The sequence below is a fragment of the Pinus tabuliformis genome, chromosome 6, assembly GCF_031772625.1.
Source record: "Pinus tabuliformis cultivar Carrire ecotype Pingquan chromosome 6, CPIR1, whole genome shotgun sequence".
Taxonomy (NCBI): Eukaryota; Viridiplantae; Streptophyta; class Pinopsida; order Pinales; family Pinaceae; genus Pinus; species Pinus tabuliformis.
The window spans coordinates 144,037,999-144,056,476 of NC_142292.1; the positions used below are offsets into that span (position 1 = coordinate 144,037,999).

The 18,478-nt window shown below is 36.8% G+C and overlaps 1 protein-coding gene across 1 annotated transcript; it reads left to right on the forward strand.

The window, feature by feature from the left end:
• The first annotated feature begins 3,979 nt into the window (after positions 1 to 3,979).
• Positions 3,980 to 4,687, forward strand: LOC149257776 (uncharacterized). Its single transcript, XM_089387933.1, has one exon. The coding sequence runs from the start codon at positions 3,980 to 3,982 to the stop codon at positions 4,685 to 4,687; it is 708 nt and encodes a 235-aa protein (XP_089244059.1).
• The last annotated feature ends 13,791 nt before the right edge of the window (positions 4,688 to 18,478 follow it).

Here is an 18,478-nt window from a genome sequence, read left to right on the forward strand (position 1 = left end):
AAGGTTGCAGGATAAGGTTGGAACACATAATACATCATTAAATTGACCATTGTCTAAATGAACAGTTCCAGTCCCTACAACACTAAGAGATCTATCATCACCAACATATATATTTTTAGTGTTACAACCAATTAAAGATGAAAACATGGCTTTGTTTTTGGTCATGTGATAAGAAGCTCCAAAATCAATGAGCCACTCATGAGAATGAGAAGAAGAAGATACATTTAGTGCATAGCGAGACCGAGATGCTTGATAACCACATTCAGAAAGTGCAATTCTTGAAGATGAAGTTGATGTTGAAGAGTGCTCCAAATAGATGTTATGCTTCTTCATTGCTGCTTCCAAGGCTTCCATCTCCTTAAAGCATTTGGATTCTAAGTGGCCATCTCGATTACAAAAGTGGCAATGTCTATCAGTCTTCTTCTTCCCTTTGTTTTTATTTTCCTTATCATTATGTTGAAATGATTTTTCATTTTGAGACTGAAATTTCTTAAGACCCTTGTTCGGTTTAGGACCATTCTTTTTAGGATACTACTTCTTAGGATTCTTTGAATTTGGTTGTTGCTGGGTGGCTAAGGCTTTCTTAGAAGAGCTTCCGAGATTAAGAAGACCAAGATGTAGGATTTTTTGTTGTTCTCTTATTAAAGAATCACAAAAGGCATCAAAGAGGGGGACTTGTAATCTTGTCCTTGAGAAATAAATGCTTCTTTAGTAGAATGGAAGGTGGAAACAAAAACATAGTAGGTTGGTCCCAACTTAGTAAAAATGGAATAGATAAGGCTACCATCTTCTTTCTTAACCTTAACACCTTCTAAGAGAGGTCTAAGGGTTTTGAACTTGGACAAAAAATCTTCAATGAAAAAAAATTTATTTGGGTCCAACATAAGCAACTCATTTTTGAGTTGATGGGCTCTAATTTCATTTTTAATTCAAAAAACTCTAGTGAGTTGTTTCATTGCTTCATTAGGGGTATCAAGTTCTGCGATATGGAAACTAAGGTCTGGAGAAATAGACATTCATATCAACCCATGTGCTTGATCTTGCCTATTTTCCCATTTGGTTGCCTTATCTTCATCTTTAGGTCTAGTTTCTTGGCCTGAGGCTATTCTGTAAAGACTTTTACCTCTAAGTAAATCCACAATGTAGGACCACCATTGGAAGTAGTTGGTGCTGTCAAGAATAACTTGGCATGGACTTTTCCTTTTAACAGAAACTGAAGCTGTAGATGCTGAAACTAAGTGTTCCAATGGAAAGATCTCGAAACATTAGATTGATTAAAAAAAATGGCTCTGAAAACGGCTTCCTGATGAAGAAGTTATGGCTTTTTGAAAAAAAGTTATTGAAGATGTCGACGAAGTGCGTGAATATGTGGAAGTGAATGATAATGTTATATTAAAAAAAAAAATCCCCTCATTTCCAAATTTAATCTAATTAGCTCACTTTAAAAAAGATTTTATGTGACCCACTTTTATAAATAAGTGAAAGTCACTTGTACAAGGGTACGTTATGAGATACTCAGTAAATTGTAACTTAAATAAAAGATAAAGAGACTTTAGAATTATAAGTGACTCATTTTTTACAATGGGTGAGAACAGTTTTACATAGAGTAACTTTAAAACATAAGTTACATGTGCTTTTTGAAAAAGTAACTCAACAAAAAGAAAGACTTGAACCCAAGACCTCTATTCTAATAAAGTAACTTTGGACCAAGTGAGCTAGTTTAAAAAGTTACTAATTTTTGGAAAAGATGAAGATTTTTTTTTTTTTTTTTTTTTTGCACTGAAGCTTTGTTGTGCATGCTTACTTGAAAAAATTATTTTCTCTGTAAAACAAAAAACCACACGACCCAACACGGACATGCAAAGAAACCAAACCTTATGACTTGAAGTTAGCTTTCGCCAGAAACTAAATATTTTCCTCACTGTTTCTGATTTTCCGAGATCACACTAAGGCGTGGCGAAAAATAGCATACACATGACAAAAATTCTTCCTTTTTGTTTCTCATTTGCCCAGATCGCACAGATTCACAAGGTAAAGAGCATACACAGAAATGAAAGGTATATATCTAGTGATAAAAAATAAAGAGCTAAATAAATTGAAATAAATAGAGAGATGAATAACCAAAACTTCAAAAAAGACTGTATACCTCGAGATCTTAAAAATAACGTAGCTAGGGGTACAAGAAACCTTTTCGTGTGAAACAAAAGCGATTCCTCACTGGAACAGATGCTCCTAACACAATAGAGTAGTCCTCTTGGCCCGAAAGCAGTCAGAAATAGTAGATCTAGGAAACGACAGTCGAATGCAGTTGTACTAACTTCGGATTTGGATCACCAAGGATGTGGCCCTCAAATAGCTCTAATACCATGTAGGAATTTACAAGGTAAGTTCCTCAGACAGAACGCCAAAGGACACCGCTCACAAATAGATCACAGATCAATACACCAGTATTCTTGACATGGTTAGAACCCTCAAAGAGGGAAACAATCCACGACCTGAGCCAACGCGGCCACTCGAGGCAATTTATTAATAAAAAAATAAAAATTTACATAAGCTTCTCTCATGAACGGTTACCTTACAAATGACCATCCATGCTCTTTAAATAGAGATCATGGATCAATCAAGTGTTAAGCAACGGATCAACTCTCGATAATACCGAGGAGAAATTGAACCGTCGAATCACTTCATGTCTAAAACATATCGTGACCATCAGATTGTAAGTTACAAATGTACATATTAAAGAAACACACTTTACTTAACTTTACACTAGACCAACTTATACTTAACTATTTCCTATGTATAAAAATATCCTAAGAGATTCACTTGCACTTTACTTTGGTAAGAAAAAGGAGTGTAAGAGATATTAATATTGCTAAAAATTCACTCTTGAGAAAGCATGAGTTTATTACATTAACTTTAGGTACTCAATAGTGAAGCTTAATGCCAATAGTGTTGAAAAGTTTAAACTTATAACTTCTCAATAGCATAAATGCTTTAAGATAAAAGCTCCACTTAACAATCTAATCCTCGCCACTAAAACAAATCTAACCATTATAAATGAATCTCTACATTTATGCTAAAATTGTGAACTGATATTAACTTAAAAATGATGTCAACTCGTCCGGACATATGACCACCCTTAAATTTTAACTCTTTTTGCCTTTTATTAAAACGCTATCCATCAAAGCTGAAATATATTTACATAATGTCACTTTCGCGATGTGTCATTATATTATGTGAAATTGGCATTTCTCAATAACGTTCAAACTTGATGGGCGGTATTCAAATTTGACGGCGTATTCGTCGTGACATTGCTTTTCTGTATTAAAATAATAAAATGAGTTGAAAAAAGAGAGGACTTGAACAAGGCGTGTTTGAATTAGGCGAAAACCCTGATGTCACTCTGGTGGATTACTCACGTAAATTAGAGAACCTTTGATTCCTCTAAACCGTACATTGACACTGCATATATATTTTTCTACGCATGTGTCTTTTCAAAATATTAAATTGCCTTCTGTACTTTCACCGTACATTGACACTGCGTATATATTTTTCTTCGCACGTGTCTTTTTCAAAATATTAAATTGTCTCCTGTAATTTCACCGCCTTTGCATCTTGACGACGGCTAAAATTGAACGAGGGAGAGCGTCAACGAAAACAGATCGCTTGGCCAGGATTAGAGTTGCCGGATGAAACTCGAACATCTGTAAATGTTATTTTATTCTATATTATATAATTTAAAATATATATAATAATATACTGGATTTATATCCCACCAACACCGCCCGCCGCCTTGGCAAATCTGCGAACATTCATTTGAGGGTGACAGTGATTAAGACCACGATAGACATTTAAGGGTTGACAATAAACAATGTCTGGGAGTCGATTTTCCACCATTTCCTGGTAGTATAGATATGTTATATATACAGCCTATTCCTCGCCTTCATCTTCACCATTGTCCACGGACCACCAGTGTTCAATGTTAGAAGAGGAGGAGTTTACACAGAAAGACTTCTCTTCAAGCTGTGGCCAGAGAGAGACCACCATGGACGTTGAAAGGGCGAGAATGAACACCAACATGTTGGAGTTCATTCGCCACCATTTGCTGGAAGTGGAGGACGATATTGATATCATAAATCCATCTCTCGCCTTCTCCCCCACCACCACCGGCAGCTGGGATTCTCTTCCCAAAACCACCACCGAAGGCTTGGATTATTTTTCCTCGGCCTCCGTCCTCGCCCTCGCCCCCGACCCCGCCAGGTGCCCTTGCCAAAATAGTAGCAGAAAATCAACGGCAGAAGTCAATGACAATGAATTTACAAAACGACAACACCACTTCTCCTCCTCTTCTTCGTCTGTGATGCTACAGGCACAGAATGTGGAGAATGCGGAGATGAATCAGAGCAAGGCTAATCGCTACAGAGGAGTCAGGCAACGGCCGTGGGGAAAATTCACATCAGAAATAAGAGATTCTGCCAATCAGGGGTGCAGGGTTTGGCTGGGCACTTTCAACACCGCCGAAGAGGCTGCCCTCGCATACGACCGTGCTGCTTTCAGAATCCACGGAACCAAGGCTGTGGTTAACTTTCCCTTTGCCCTCGCTTCAAAGTCAGAGACTGGATCGATGAGCGTGGGTCAGAAGAGGAAGAGGAAGAGAAGATACGGTGGCGACGGAACATTGGAGTAAGTCAGAGACTGGATCGATGAGCGTGGGTCAGAAGAGGAAGAGGAAGAGAAGATACGGTGGCGACGGAACATTGGAGTGAAGGACTTGGGGATTGTAGAGGACTTGCGATCCAAACTCCAAAACAAAAAGAGAATGAATGAGTGAGCGCTTATTTCTTAAGGTTATGATAATCTCAAAATCAAAATCACACGCAGCGATATTTTTCCATTACCGGGTACTTGATTTTTCTTGTTCCAATATTAGGGTTTTTACATGTTTGTTCCCATTGGCATCAGTGTAGCATGGCACGCACTTATGCTGCAGTTTGTCTTTCACTCTATGACTAGGTAGAATTATTGTAATTATTAATTTGACAATAAATGTCTTTTCCATCTTTATGGTCGAAGAAATGGCACAAAAATAACATCATCCTACAAAAGCCACGTGGTCGTTTGGCCCAGTGGTTGGGAGGGTGGGCTTGTAGCCCCCTATCCGCGTTCGATTCACATTACATGAAGCGCTGAAGCGCTGCTCTGCAGCTTATTGTAACATTTAGTTTTGCCATTCTATTTATTTGCTGAGTTGCCTATGCTCAACAGAGGTATAGATGATGTATATATTGTATATGTTGCTTTTTCAGCTGCCTACCCGGAACAGAGATACATATGATGTATATATTGTATATGTTGATTCTCGGGGATGCCCTTCCCCCCTAAAAATAATAATATGACTACACTCCAAGATTGAATCATATATAATAGAATTTTTCCCTTCGAATTAAATTATGAAAATGAAGTGTTTTGTTTAATTTTAAATTTTTTTATTGATTTGGTTAAAAAGAGTGTTTTTTTCATATTCATTCAATTAAATTTAGTTCTTTGAGATTTGCAACCATCCTGATTCATATATATATATATAATTATATCACTAACTTCTAAATAAGTTCTAATTCAAAATTTTGAATTATTTCCCATATTTTTAACAAGTTCGTCACTTTTACTTACATCGATTGTTTAAACTTATCTAAATTTATCAAATATTAAATTTATATAACTATAATATTTTTTTGTGTAATTTATTTTACATCATTATTAAATTTATATAACTATGATATTTTTTTTATGTAATTTATTTTATATCATTATTAAAATTACATAAATATAATATTTTTTATGTAATTTATTTTATATTATTATTAAATTTATTAGATAATTTGTTTTATATCATTGTTAAATTTATAAAATTATATCAAATTAAAAATTATTAAAGAAATATATATATATGATAATTTTATAGCTAAAATTTCTTGAGCCATTTTATCTAACAAAACTATAATTTTTTATAAAGGGCTCCAAATCATATTATAACTAGTTGATGAAATAATCCTTTACAATTTTTCAATCTCTATCTATATAGCTCTAAGAATAGGAGAGGGTATGATTATGCCTTTGATTATGAAATCTCTCTATCTTAATTTATTGATATTGTAAATAACATAGAAATATGCTATTGAAGAGAACCCTACATTCCTAATTTTTTTAGAAGACTTTCTAATTGCTAATAAGGAGGAGGGAGTTTCCCGAAATAATGAGAGAAGCTGCTTAATTTTCTTTAGTTAACTTAATCCTGTGGTGGAAGGCATAACCAAGGCATAAGCTTCAACTTGGTTGTTTGTCATGCATCCTACCACCATGAATACTCTCCAACTTTAACTTCCTATAAACCATAAAGCATCTCTCCCCTTCTTACCACCAATATATAATAAAATTTTATATTATTATTTAAACAAGAAAAATTAACTAATATTTATTTTTAACTTATTTAAAATAAGTATAAATTTTAACATTCAATTTAATTCATCTTATCTAATTTATTTTATTAATAAATAATTCACATAATAAAATAAATATAACTTAAATTTTATAAAATATTAATTTAATCAATATCCGATCATTAATCAACATCAACCCAATCAATAAAATTTGAAGATTATTTTGGACACCCAATAATGAATATAATTCAAAGATGCTTGTGAACTCCTATGAATGTAATAACATCACAGTCATTCTTGACGAATCTTTTTGTATTCGAAGATTATTTTGTACACCCAATGACTATAATTCAAAGATGCTTGTGAACTCATGTGAATTTAATTCCATCACAGTGATTCTCGATGATACTTTTTGTTATTAAAAGAAAAGGAAAAAAAAAGATTGAAGTTTTTTTTAAACCTTCCTTCATAAATGGTCTTGGATGCGTTTCTAGCTATTTATAAATAAAAAGATGAGTCTAGGGTTTCTAGTTCTTTTAAAAGGATGATTTTACAAGGTTAGTAAAATTTACAATTAATTTATACTTTTAAAATTTATATTTTATGTATTTTTAAATTGCAAAAGCTTTGGAAATTGAATAATGAAAATGAAGATCTAGATTACATGTGGTGTTCCAGAAAAAGCTACAACGGACAGAGGACGTGGACGAAGAGCTAGGGTTTCATGTTTCTGAGCTCCATGGAGGCACGCAAAGGGGGGAGCTCCACTCCCTCCTACAGCTCTGAATATGATCTTTATCCAGGAAACTAAATGATCCATTCAAAAAATAAAAGAAATTCACAACAAATGGCTCAATAGATTTGAGTTTCTAGAAGTTAAAGTAGATAATACAGCAGGAGGCATACTCACTCCTTGGAACCCCCAAAAGATTGCCATAATAGATGCTGAGGCATCTAGGAATTATTTATCAGTAGTTATTCAGCCTGTGGGAGATAGGGAGACCTATCTGGTCACAAATGTTTATGGCCCTCAAAGAATGGATGATAAACTCAGGTTTCTAGATTCTCTTGTAGATCTAAGAGATAGACATGTAGGAGTACCATGGATCATGGGTGGGGACTTCAACATGATCAAATCACTTTTGGAGAAAAAAGGGGGAACCATAATTTTAAACATAGACTCCACAGCATTTCAAACTTTTATAGATAATATGAAGCTAGTTGACACTGATATGAGTAATGGCCTCTTTACTTGGAACTATAAAAGAGGAGGAGAGTCTCAAGTCACCTCAAAGTTAGACAGATTCATAATCTCAAAGGACCTTACGCTCAACGACAAGGAAATGATAGCAAGAATTCTCCCCTTTGGAGGCTCAGACCATTGGCCTATACAGCTTGAGGTTCAGGGCATCCGTACCCCCAAGAACAGACCTTTTAGATTTGAGAATATCTGGCTCACACACCTAGAATTCATCAGCAACATTGCAAAATGGTGGACAGAAGATCTGCATATTCAGGGTACAAGAATGTTTCTGCTACACAAAAGACTAAAGCATATCAAGCTCAGACTTAAATACTGGAACAAGAATGAATTTGGAAATATTTTTGAAGCGAAAAAAGCTGTTGAAGACAAAATGAAGGAACTCAATCAAGCCTTCATCACGGATGGCTTTGACAAAGTCAGAAATGATCAAGTTACCAAACACCATCAACACTGGGAGAATTTATGTAAACAAGAGGAAATATTTTGGAGACAAAAATCTAGAGTTCAATGGCTAAAAGAAGGGGAGCGAAACACTAGATTTTTCCACAGATCCACCATGGCGAACAAATCTCATAATAGGATCTCTTCGATGAAGGACTAGGGAGGTCATCTTCTTAATTCCAATGAAGATATAGAAACTGTGTTAGTTCAGCACTTTTGAGGTATAGCAAAGGAAACCATTTCAGACAAAGATCATTTTATCAGGGACTTAACCATGTATATACCTAGGCTTGTAACAAGAGAGGATAACTTCAATCTTAATAGCCCAGTGACTGAAGAGGAGGTTAGTGAAGTCATCAAAGAAATGCAGAATGGTAAAGCGCCAAGCCCTGATGGTTTCAATGTGGATTTCTTTAAAGCTTGCTGGAACATTGTTAAACAAGACATTCTGAATGTGGTGGAGGATTCCAGAATGAATAGAACCATTTTGAAGGTGCTCAATACTTCCTTCATCCCCAAACAGGACAATGCTCAAACTCCAGATAGGTTTAGACCCATAGCTTTGTGCAATGTGGTGTACAAGATAATATCCAAGGTTGTTGCCAATAGACTCAAACCACTTCTTCCTACTCTAGTTTCTGTGGAGCAATCTAGTTATGTGGAGGGCAGACAAATTCTCAATAACATCATTCAAGCGCATGAGGTGGTGCACTCATTGTTAAGCAATAGGAAGGCTGGCATGATCATGCAATTGGACCTAGCCAAAGCTTACGATAAGTTGAATTGGACCTATATCAGGAAGGTCCTTATAGCTTTTGGGTTTGATCATAACTGGGTAAGATGGGTCATGGCCCTGGTAACTTCTTCTAGCTTTTCAATTCTAGTTAATGGCTCTCCTTCCAAGACTTTTACTCCTTCAAGAGGCCTCAGGTAGGGAGATCCGCTCTCTCCCTTTCTCTTTATCCTCATGATGGAAGGACTGGGTCGGTCAATCAAGCATGCGAAAGAAGTTGGCAACATCAAGGGTCTCCAACTTTCTGAGACTGGACAGGCTTTGACTCATCAACAATTTGTTGATGATACCATGCTGCAGGGAATCCCCACGGTCAAAGAAGCTCTAGCTTATAAACAAATCCTATATGACTTTGCCATGGCTACAGGTATGGAAGTTAATCTCTCCAAATCTAAGATTTTTTTTCTTTAATACCAATATTGCTATTCAGAGAAATATCTCCAGAATTCTGGGCTTTCAAAGGGATGTCCTTCCCTCCAAATACTTGGGAGTTCCTCTAACTAATAAACCTTTGCACAAGAGCATTTGGGAGCCAGTGATTAATAAGATGCAGGATAAAATCAGGAAATGGACTATTAGATCTTTAAACTTGGCTGGTCGGTTAGTGCTTACAAAATTTGTTCTTCAATCAATCCCCGTCTTCATGCTATCAGCCCTTCCAGCTCCAAAAGGAGTTTTGCAACAATTTAGAACCATTCAAAGAGACTTTCTTTGGGGTAAGGGGGAGCAGAGAAAGAAATGGGCCTTGGTAGCCTGGGATAAGATTTGCAAACCTAAAAACCATGGGGGTCTTGGATTGGATGATCCAGAAGTACTAAGCAAAGTTTTAGGGGCAAAATTATGGTGGCGTTGGGTAAAAGATCCAAAGGCTCAGTGGGCTAGTATCTGGAAAGAAAAATATGCCAGCACTTGGTAAGATAATGATCACATAGGGATGAATGACATCATAAAAGGCTCACACATCTGGAATAAGGCTTGGGAGAATAGAGGCTTAGTACAAAAAAATAGCTTCTGGGAAATCAAAGAGGGAGATCTTGCTTTGTTTTGGGAGGATAAATGGCAACAAGAACCTACACTGTTAAGAGAGGACTTTCTCGACCTCAAGAAAGGAACTGATACCAAAGGGTTACTTAGGGTAAAAGATTTTCAGAACAAACCAATAGTGAAGGAAAATGGAGAACCTGGAAGAATATAGATTATAAGGATGATAGCCCTTTGAAAGCAAAATCTAAGGCACTTTTGAAAATGTTGGACCAAAGGAAAATTTTAGTGACAGGGGGGCATGACCAACATAGATGGGGTAACAATAATGAAGGTACCTTCAATCTTAAGGAGGAAAAATGCATACTCCTTGAGGTGGACTCCAATGTACCGAACAGGGTTTGGCAGAACCTATGGAGGCATCAAGGATGGATGAAGATCAAACTCTTCATGTGGCTGGTTCATCGTAAGAAAATTCTGACCTAGGAAAACATACGGAAAAGGGGTGTTCTGGGTCCTTCCAAATGCCAGCTCTGTGAAGCCCAGGAGGAAACAATGGAGCACCTTCTCAATAATTGCATTTTCACCTCCAGTTTGTGGGATACTTTTGCCACTATTTTCCAACAGATAGACAGGGACAAAGGAAGCATTATCAACACCCTAAATAACTGGAGGCGAAACTTCTCTGATTATGAATTTCTTTGTTCAGCTTGGGGTTTAATGCCAAGCTTCATAATATGGAATGTTTGGAAAGAAATGAACAACAGAATCTTCAAAAATGAAAAAAGTTCCTCCAAACGCATTTTTGAGTAGATCTTAAGACAGCTTAAGGAGATGGTAGGCACTATTGTGAGAACTTCCCCAAAGAATCCACTTCAGAAGCTGAAATGCAATTACTTCTTCAGTTGGGTATGCAGGTTCTCATACCACAATGCTTGTATAGGAAGGTAATGAAAATGGACACTAAGCAGGATTACTGGCACCCCCCCCCCCCCACGCAGGGTTTTTTGAAATACAACACTGATGGGGTCTCAAAAGGCAACCAGGGTATTGCTGGCTTTGGAGGGGTGTTAAGGGATGAAAATGGTTGCATCCTTTTATTTTCCCAATGCCATTTGGGAAGAGCCACTAATAATATGGCAAAATTAATGGCTCTTCAGCATTGTTTAGAATTTTTGAAGTAGAATAATCCCCAGAATATAATAGTTGAAGCTGATTCTGAGTTAATCATTAACTCAGTCAAGAGAATCAGCTATGGCATGGAGCGAGAAAATGTCTCAAAACATTGGAGGCTACTTAAGGTCTTTCAACAGATTTAACTTCACCTCCTGGGCTTATGTACCGTGAGCTTTACCCATGTGCTAAGGATGGCAAATAAATTGGCGGACATCCTAGCCAATCAAGGAGTGCTCTACACCAAAAGCAGGGTCGAGCTGAGTTGGAAAGAGATGCCTCAGAATAGATTAAAGGTGCAGTGTCAAGATCAGGTGGATGAGGATAGAATGGTGTTTCGTAACAGAGCCACAGAGATGGGGTCTAGTTGATTTGGTTTATTTATGAAGTGTTATTTCTGAAGTGAGGTCATTTTTGGGATGCAGGTCACTGTCGGCCTCCTCAACCCTGGCAAGAACAAACATAGAAGTCTTTGGAGGATGTTGCTCGGTAGACACTGTTTCTTGGATAGATGGCTGGATGGAGGAATTTTCATCTTCCTTTGGTCCAGTCACCCGAGGAGATGGGTTGGTGCGAGGGGCCAGAATCCTAGCTTTCGCGGCAGACTCAAAACCCCAGTTTTTCTTTCTGTGGTGGCAATACCACTCACACAGTGGTTTCTTGTTTATCGCAAGTCCTTCAAGCTGAAAGTGGTTTTTTGGAGCTGGGAGCGATTCCACTCACAAAGAAACACATGGCCAAGGGATGGGAAGGATTACCACCCTCATTGTGAAGTAATTCTCGGTGCTTTTGGCTCGTGCGATATGTTCCATAGTCATTGGATCAAGCATGATGAATCTACGGTCAAGAATAAGCAAGCATGTTGGTGGGTCCAGGGCGTTTATCGTGTGGTCATTCTCCGTGCTTTTAGGTCTTGTGATATTATCCTCCGTCATTGGATCTGGCGAGGAGATTCAACAATCGAGGAAAAGTATGCAGGTTCAGGTGAGCGTTATCTTCTGTGCTTGTTGCGCTTCTTGATGGGAATCGGTGGATTTCAGGCGGACTACATGCTCGAGGGTTATCCCCCCATTCAGACCCGAAATCCTTTTAGAATGGTCCCTATTTCCTCTTCGGGTCCAATTCTAATTTTAAAGTGGATGCATGTTCTCGCCCCGATTTGAGCCTTGTCCGTCAGATCTCTAAGGGGGGATCGTACGGTCTCGGCTTTTGTTTGTATTTCGTGGGTTTTGTAGTTTTGTATGTGGGACCTTGGCTCGGCTTTTAAGCCTTTAGCTCGGTGCCCTAGGCTTTAAGTGGTTTGATATTTCTTTGGCCCATAGTTCCTTTGGGACTGTTGTATTTTATGTAATTTGTTTTCTGATTTAATGAAAAAGAAGGTACGACTCTTGCTTTAGCAAAAAAAAATTGCAAAAGCTTCGAGTGTTTTCAAAAAATTTAAGCCCATCCCATGCAGTTTACATAGATATATTAGTAATCGTTCGATTTCCCCAGGTCATCAAGTCCAATGAAATCTTGATAAGCATATCTTCTATCCTCTTTATTGAGAATATCATGCAAAGCAAGATATCCCTAATTTATGGACATAATTAAAGAAAGAGTTCTATTTTACCTTATAATTGTAGTAACTCCACTAAACTTGCAAGCAATACGCGAAAATGATTTGGTAACAATGGAGGCATAAGATGTTTTTATTTGCAATCTCATAAGAGGCACAAGGAATGAAGAAGTTTTCTGTGTAAAAAACATCACATTGTGTTAGTTTCTCCTCAGTGTTGCTGACCAAAAATACCATTTTATGTAAAATTTCAATTAATTTCACCCACATGAATCTTACTAGGAATTTATTTTATGTTTATTAATTTAGTATTTTTTTCCAATTTATTTTATGTTTATTAATTTAGTATTTGTTTCCAAATTTGATGAATTTCAATTCCTTTTTCTCATAATATGCTTTAACATCTACATAGTGAGGATATTTTGAATGATTTATACACCATACATTTTGAAGAAGCCTACCTTTAAGCCAGATTCATAATAATGACCTTTACTCTTCTATATAGAGTACAATCAAGTGGGAGATTTATTGTCAAATCAAGGAATGTAGCTAACCAGTAGAGAAGGGAAAAACGTCATTACAAGTCATAATTTAGATGAGTTGGAGGGATTGAGCCCTCTGGTAAAGAAACGACAACCTTTTCTTAATGCAAGAAATTCATGATGTGTGGTGCTCTCACATATATTAGAGATGATTTTTCGTTTGTAAACGATACTAGAGCTGTACCAGAATCTCTTGTGAACGTCGTCATTACTGAGGCCATCATTGGTTTTGTATTGCATGTGTGGGTGGATGATAGGCCATTTTGGAAGGAAAATTATTCTGCAAAGGATCTTGTATTTCAGATCAGGGCAATCGCATGAGTGCTACACCAATCACTGGTAGAACCACTGTAGGATCGGATATCTTATCTCTGAAGGACAATTTTTGTGATACTGCATCAGCCTGGCATTCACTAACGCACCTGGCACTTAGATATGGATGCTTCGAATTTTAGATCTCCCTTCGATATCGCAACTTTTCTTGACGTTCTCTTTACCTGAATCTCCTCATAGGTTATGCAGAAAGAAAAAGCAAGCAAAGGTGATCACCATCATGAAAAGGCTACATCCACCGAGGGTTTTGAAAATGAAATTCGAAAACTCAAACAATATGTTGAACAAGAAACCGATAGAAGTGTAGTGATCTCGACTTCAGTGAATTACAGAAGGTCAAAATGTTTGCGGGTTGGGGAGTTCAAATGTTTCAAAAAGTTGGCATGAAAATGGTCTTGTATTAGTTCTACCATTGTACAATTGGTTGGATTTGCATCCAATATAATAACTTTATTGCTATTGCTATGTAGTCACTAGTGTGCCACCATGTTCCCCAGGCTGGTACCTGGGTATCACTTCATCATATCTCAAATGCACCTCATTACCCAATGAGGATTCCAAATGGGAATGGAAATGGCGTTTCACTGCACCCAAATCAACTGTTAATGCAAAGTAGATGCAGATTTTTAGATGCTATGAATCAACCGGGATTCCGTTTTAAAAACAACATATTTATTGATCGCTATGCTCAGCCTTTTATATAAAATGTATACCATGAAATGAATTTAACAAAAAAGGAAGATATTATCCATTTAGCACACATGAGTAGCAGATCGACTCATGTCTACTTTCATTTTCATGAGAGAATCCTAGACAAATTGATGCACAGAAATCATTTTCAAAACAGAACCCAGAGATTTACACAATAACAATACAAAATAGGCACGAGCATTTATATTCTATCAGATTGTGTCCAAAAAATCGGCCGCATAGGAGTGATTTACCTCCCAGTGGTAGGCTCTCACAGTGGTTGCCAGTCCCAAGCAAGCTTTTGAGTCCACCGAGCAAATATCTCTAGGCATCTCAACTAGCACCTAATCAACCAGTGGGTCTCTTCCTCTCCGTTATTCACAACATAGGCTCAGGCATTTCCTTTTTGTGCAATCACTCCCTTAGGAAATCCATCCCAGCCAGCGTAAAAGTGCAGGAAAGAAGAGCCCAAACCACTGAATCGCCTCTCAGAGACCTGGTATGACAGTCTTTGGCTCAGGTGCAATCAACCTTATTTTCATGTAATTGAAAGTGGACATGAGATGTTTTGAATTCCAATGTTTAATGGTGTCAATTCACATGTATTTGTTTGTTGTCATTCATTATGTGAAAATGCTGAATGTAGAGAAGAAACTTTTGTTAATAGGGCATCGGTTTGGATGCCCCGTGGCCAGCGTGGGAGCATGAGTGGGTATGCCCCATGCTGTTTTCAATAACATCAGGTTTAAATTATCTGGTGAATAGGAAAGCAACCCAACAATTTTCCTGTTCAGGTTACCAATGTCCTGAAAGAGATTGATTATTTCATTATTAAATATGTTTATTTATACATATATAAGAGGGTCCATCAATAATGATTTCCACTTTCCCTAAAGGCCCATGCTTGTTCATTTGCTGGTGCAATTTATCTTTACTTTTTTTGCCATAAGATAGTGATGGAGCTTTTCCTTTTAACCTTCTTTGTATTCAACATTGTTGAAGGTTCTTGGGACTTAATTCTTACAATTTCTTCAACTTTTATAGCTTCTTACTGGCTGTAAATATTGTTGGAGAATCTAATTCCAAGGACTTGTTAGGTGTCAAAACAGTCACTCCAACTGTCCCAATTCAGTTTCAGTTAGTCTAATTTACATGGAGTTTCACTTCAGTCATTTATTAATGATGTTTCCAATATAATCTTATTTAACTGATTTGTAATATTAAAAAGAGCAAATCCTCATTTTATTTTCTTCAATTTTTGTCATAGTATCAAAGCACCAGATAGAATAAGACTACAAATAACAGCCTTTCTATCTGGGCTAGCAAAGAAAAAGCGTGAGAAGCCGATGAGAAAAAAGCAATTTTGCAGTTGTAAGGCTCAACGTGCAGTATTCGCAGCTCAACCAAGAAAAAATTGCACGCAAAATCATAAACTTACAAATTTGTTGAATTTTTAACATTTCTGCACCCCGTGCGTTAAAGACTTGTGCACAACAGATCCCATCGAAGCTGCGCAAACGGCGAAGCATATTTTTTTTTAGCGATTTGTTTTTCTAAGCAACGTTCCAAAGCATCGAGGCGCCCAGAGGTATCGAGGACAGCGTTCCCAGAGGACGACGTGTTTTGCACGAGCATTGGATAAAACTCGCCGTAAAGTGGAGCAGAATCGTCAAAATACCTCAGGTCGAGCATTTCTTTGAAGGTTCTTTTTTCTTTAAAAAGATTCATTTTTTTAATTAAAAAAGGGGATTCGTATTTTTTTAAATGGTCATCCGTTTCGAAGATTTTGGAAGCGCTCATGTAATTATCCACGGCAGCGTGTGGATGGAGTCTAGTACAGTTATTGTTGAGTCAATGTTCGGGCACATCTAAACCCCACTAAGGTGTTTTGAGTGAAAAAATAAAGCGTCAGTTAAAAAAACCGGTCAAAATGTTTTTAGAAATTCATTTCTTAAAAGTATAAAAAAAGTTTAATGAAAGATTTTACTAAAAGAAATTATAAAAGGTTCTTATAAAATATATATTTTTTTGAGATGTTTCACATGTTATAAAAGTTCTTATAAGACCGTGTCAAATGAAAGTTTCATGATATTATAAAAAATATATATAATAATTTTATTTTTTTTTAATTTTATTAGAAAAAGGAGAAGTGAAGTAGTGCATTTTAGTTAAAGCAAAGTAATTGCATCATTACTTTGAGATTTTTTCTTGAAAGAGTGAAGAATTTTTGTTTCTTATAAAAAATATGGAAGCCATGGCAGAGTAAAATGTACTCGAAAAGTCGTGTTCTATATGTATGTGAAACAAAGACCAAGTAGAAATGGGAAAAACCAAGAGGTTAAGAAGGTCAAAGCGACAACACGATATGTTTGAGATGTTTTTAGATTCAGAAGTGAAGAGGCAAAATGATGCCTTTGCATTAATATGCATAAAAGAATCTGTGGATGACAACATTGTTCCCCTAATTTCAAATGCCAAGACAACCAAGGAGGCTTGGGATACCCTTGAGAGGAGTTTTGGTGTAAGGGGGAGCACTGAAATTGAAGATGAAAAGTTTGTTGAATTCCACTATGTTTAGGCACAAGTGGATGATGTTTATGAAGAAGTCACAGAAGTAGGAGAGAAGGAGCACGTAGATGCTCACAAACCCAACTGTGCACAACCACAAGTGGATGATGATTTGGTAAATCGAGCAACATAGCTTGCTAATGAAATTTTGGTAAATCCAACAACAGATCTTGCTTATGAAAGTTTGGTGAATCCAGCAACACAGCTTGATGAGGACAATGAAGCTTCCATTGGAGCAATCAATGTTATGATGAATCCAACAATTGATATTGCTGACGTAAAATATGATGAAGAATTGTTGGCTAATGATGAATGGTTGTGGGTGATGCAACAAAAACATCATATAGACATTATGTTATTTAGTGAGAAAAGCCCACTTGAGTCAGTGGAAGACAACCTGTCTATAGCAGCATAGGTTAGTACAGATGTGGAAGAGACAAAGACAAAGACAGAGATAAAGGTAGAGGCAAACAAGGAAGCCCACAAAGAGAAAATAGAGAGAAAGGCAAAAATAGAGCTCGAAGTGCAACAAAAGGAAGCTCTCATGACAGAGCACAAGGAACATAACCAATGTGGTTCTACAAACAGTTTTAATTCTAACATTGATTTCGAGTGTGCTGGTACACAGAACGATTATGAATAAGAGCTAAATTTCCTTGAAGCATGGCTTGCAACACCATGCCTTGATGAACTCTACATAAAAGTTACAGAAATGAATGTTGAAGACAACATCAATGATGATAAAATCAATGAAATTTTCAGGTATTAGAGTCTTGAAGAGATGAACTGTATTATGGTCTTATGTTGCAGCAAATTAATGATGAAAAGACCACTAGAGAAGATAATATGTGGCAGCGGGCCACATACAAGTCGTTTTTTGAAGAAGTCCTGTAGTGTCCTATCTAGGGTGCTAGACTAGGCTATATTTATTATCGATCAGGATGCGTAGACTTAGAGGCATGCGTCTAAAGTATATAGACATAAAGGATTATTAGCTAAGTGGTTATGATGGTAGGTCACAGGACTTCTTTACGGAAGACTAAGGTATGTTACCTATCACCCAAACACCTAGGTCACTCAGTTAATCTACCTAATTACCACACTGTCACTCAATTCATTTATCAAATTAAAACATTGTGTATCAATTCAAACCAAGATTTCAATCTCCTTACAGAGACACCATACACGAAACCCCTGTTTAAAAAATACTCAGCATTCACTAATATTCATGCAAGCTAAAGACATCTGGAAATTATAAACATACTTTGAAATGAAAGCAGAGTTCATAATATTGCTTTAGAGGACAACAGAGGATCGAATCCCTTACAGGATACGATTCATGATCCCAGTGATGAACTGTTCAAGCGATCTCATAAACATAAACCATACGCATTCGATTGAAATCAACAACCAATTCTAATTACTGTGCATGTCATGTAATACCCTAAGTTGCAAATGAAAAGGAAATAACAGTATACCAGTTTAACGCAGGGCCCGTCCGCGTTCCAAAGGTATACTGGACTGTGTTCAACCGATTATCAAATCAACGCAACAAGACAAAGATCGTAACTATAACTGTGTTCTTGATATTAAGTTCAAACTTTGTTTCAAACGATACAACGATTACCAATACATTGATTACATAGGACTGTATTTACATATGTGTTTACAACCCTTACATTTCGAAAACGAATGTAC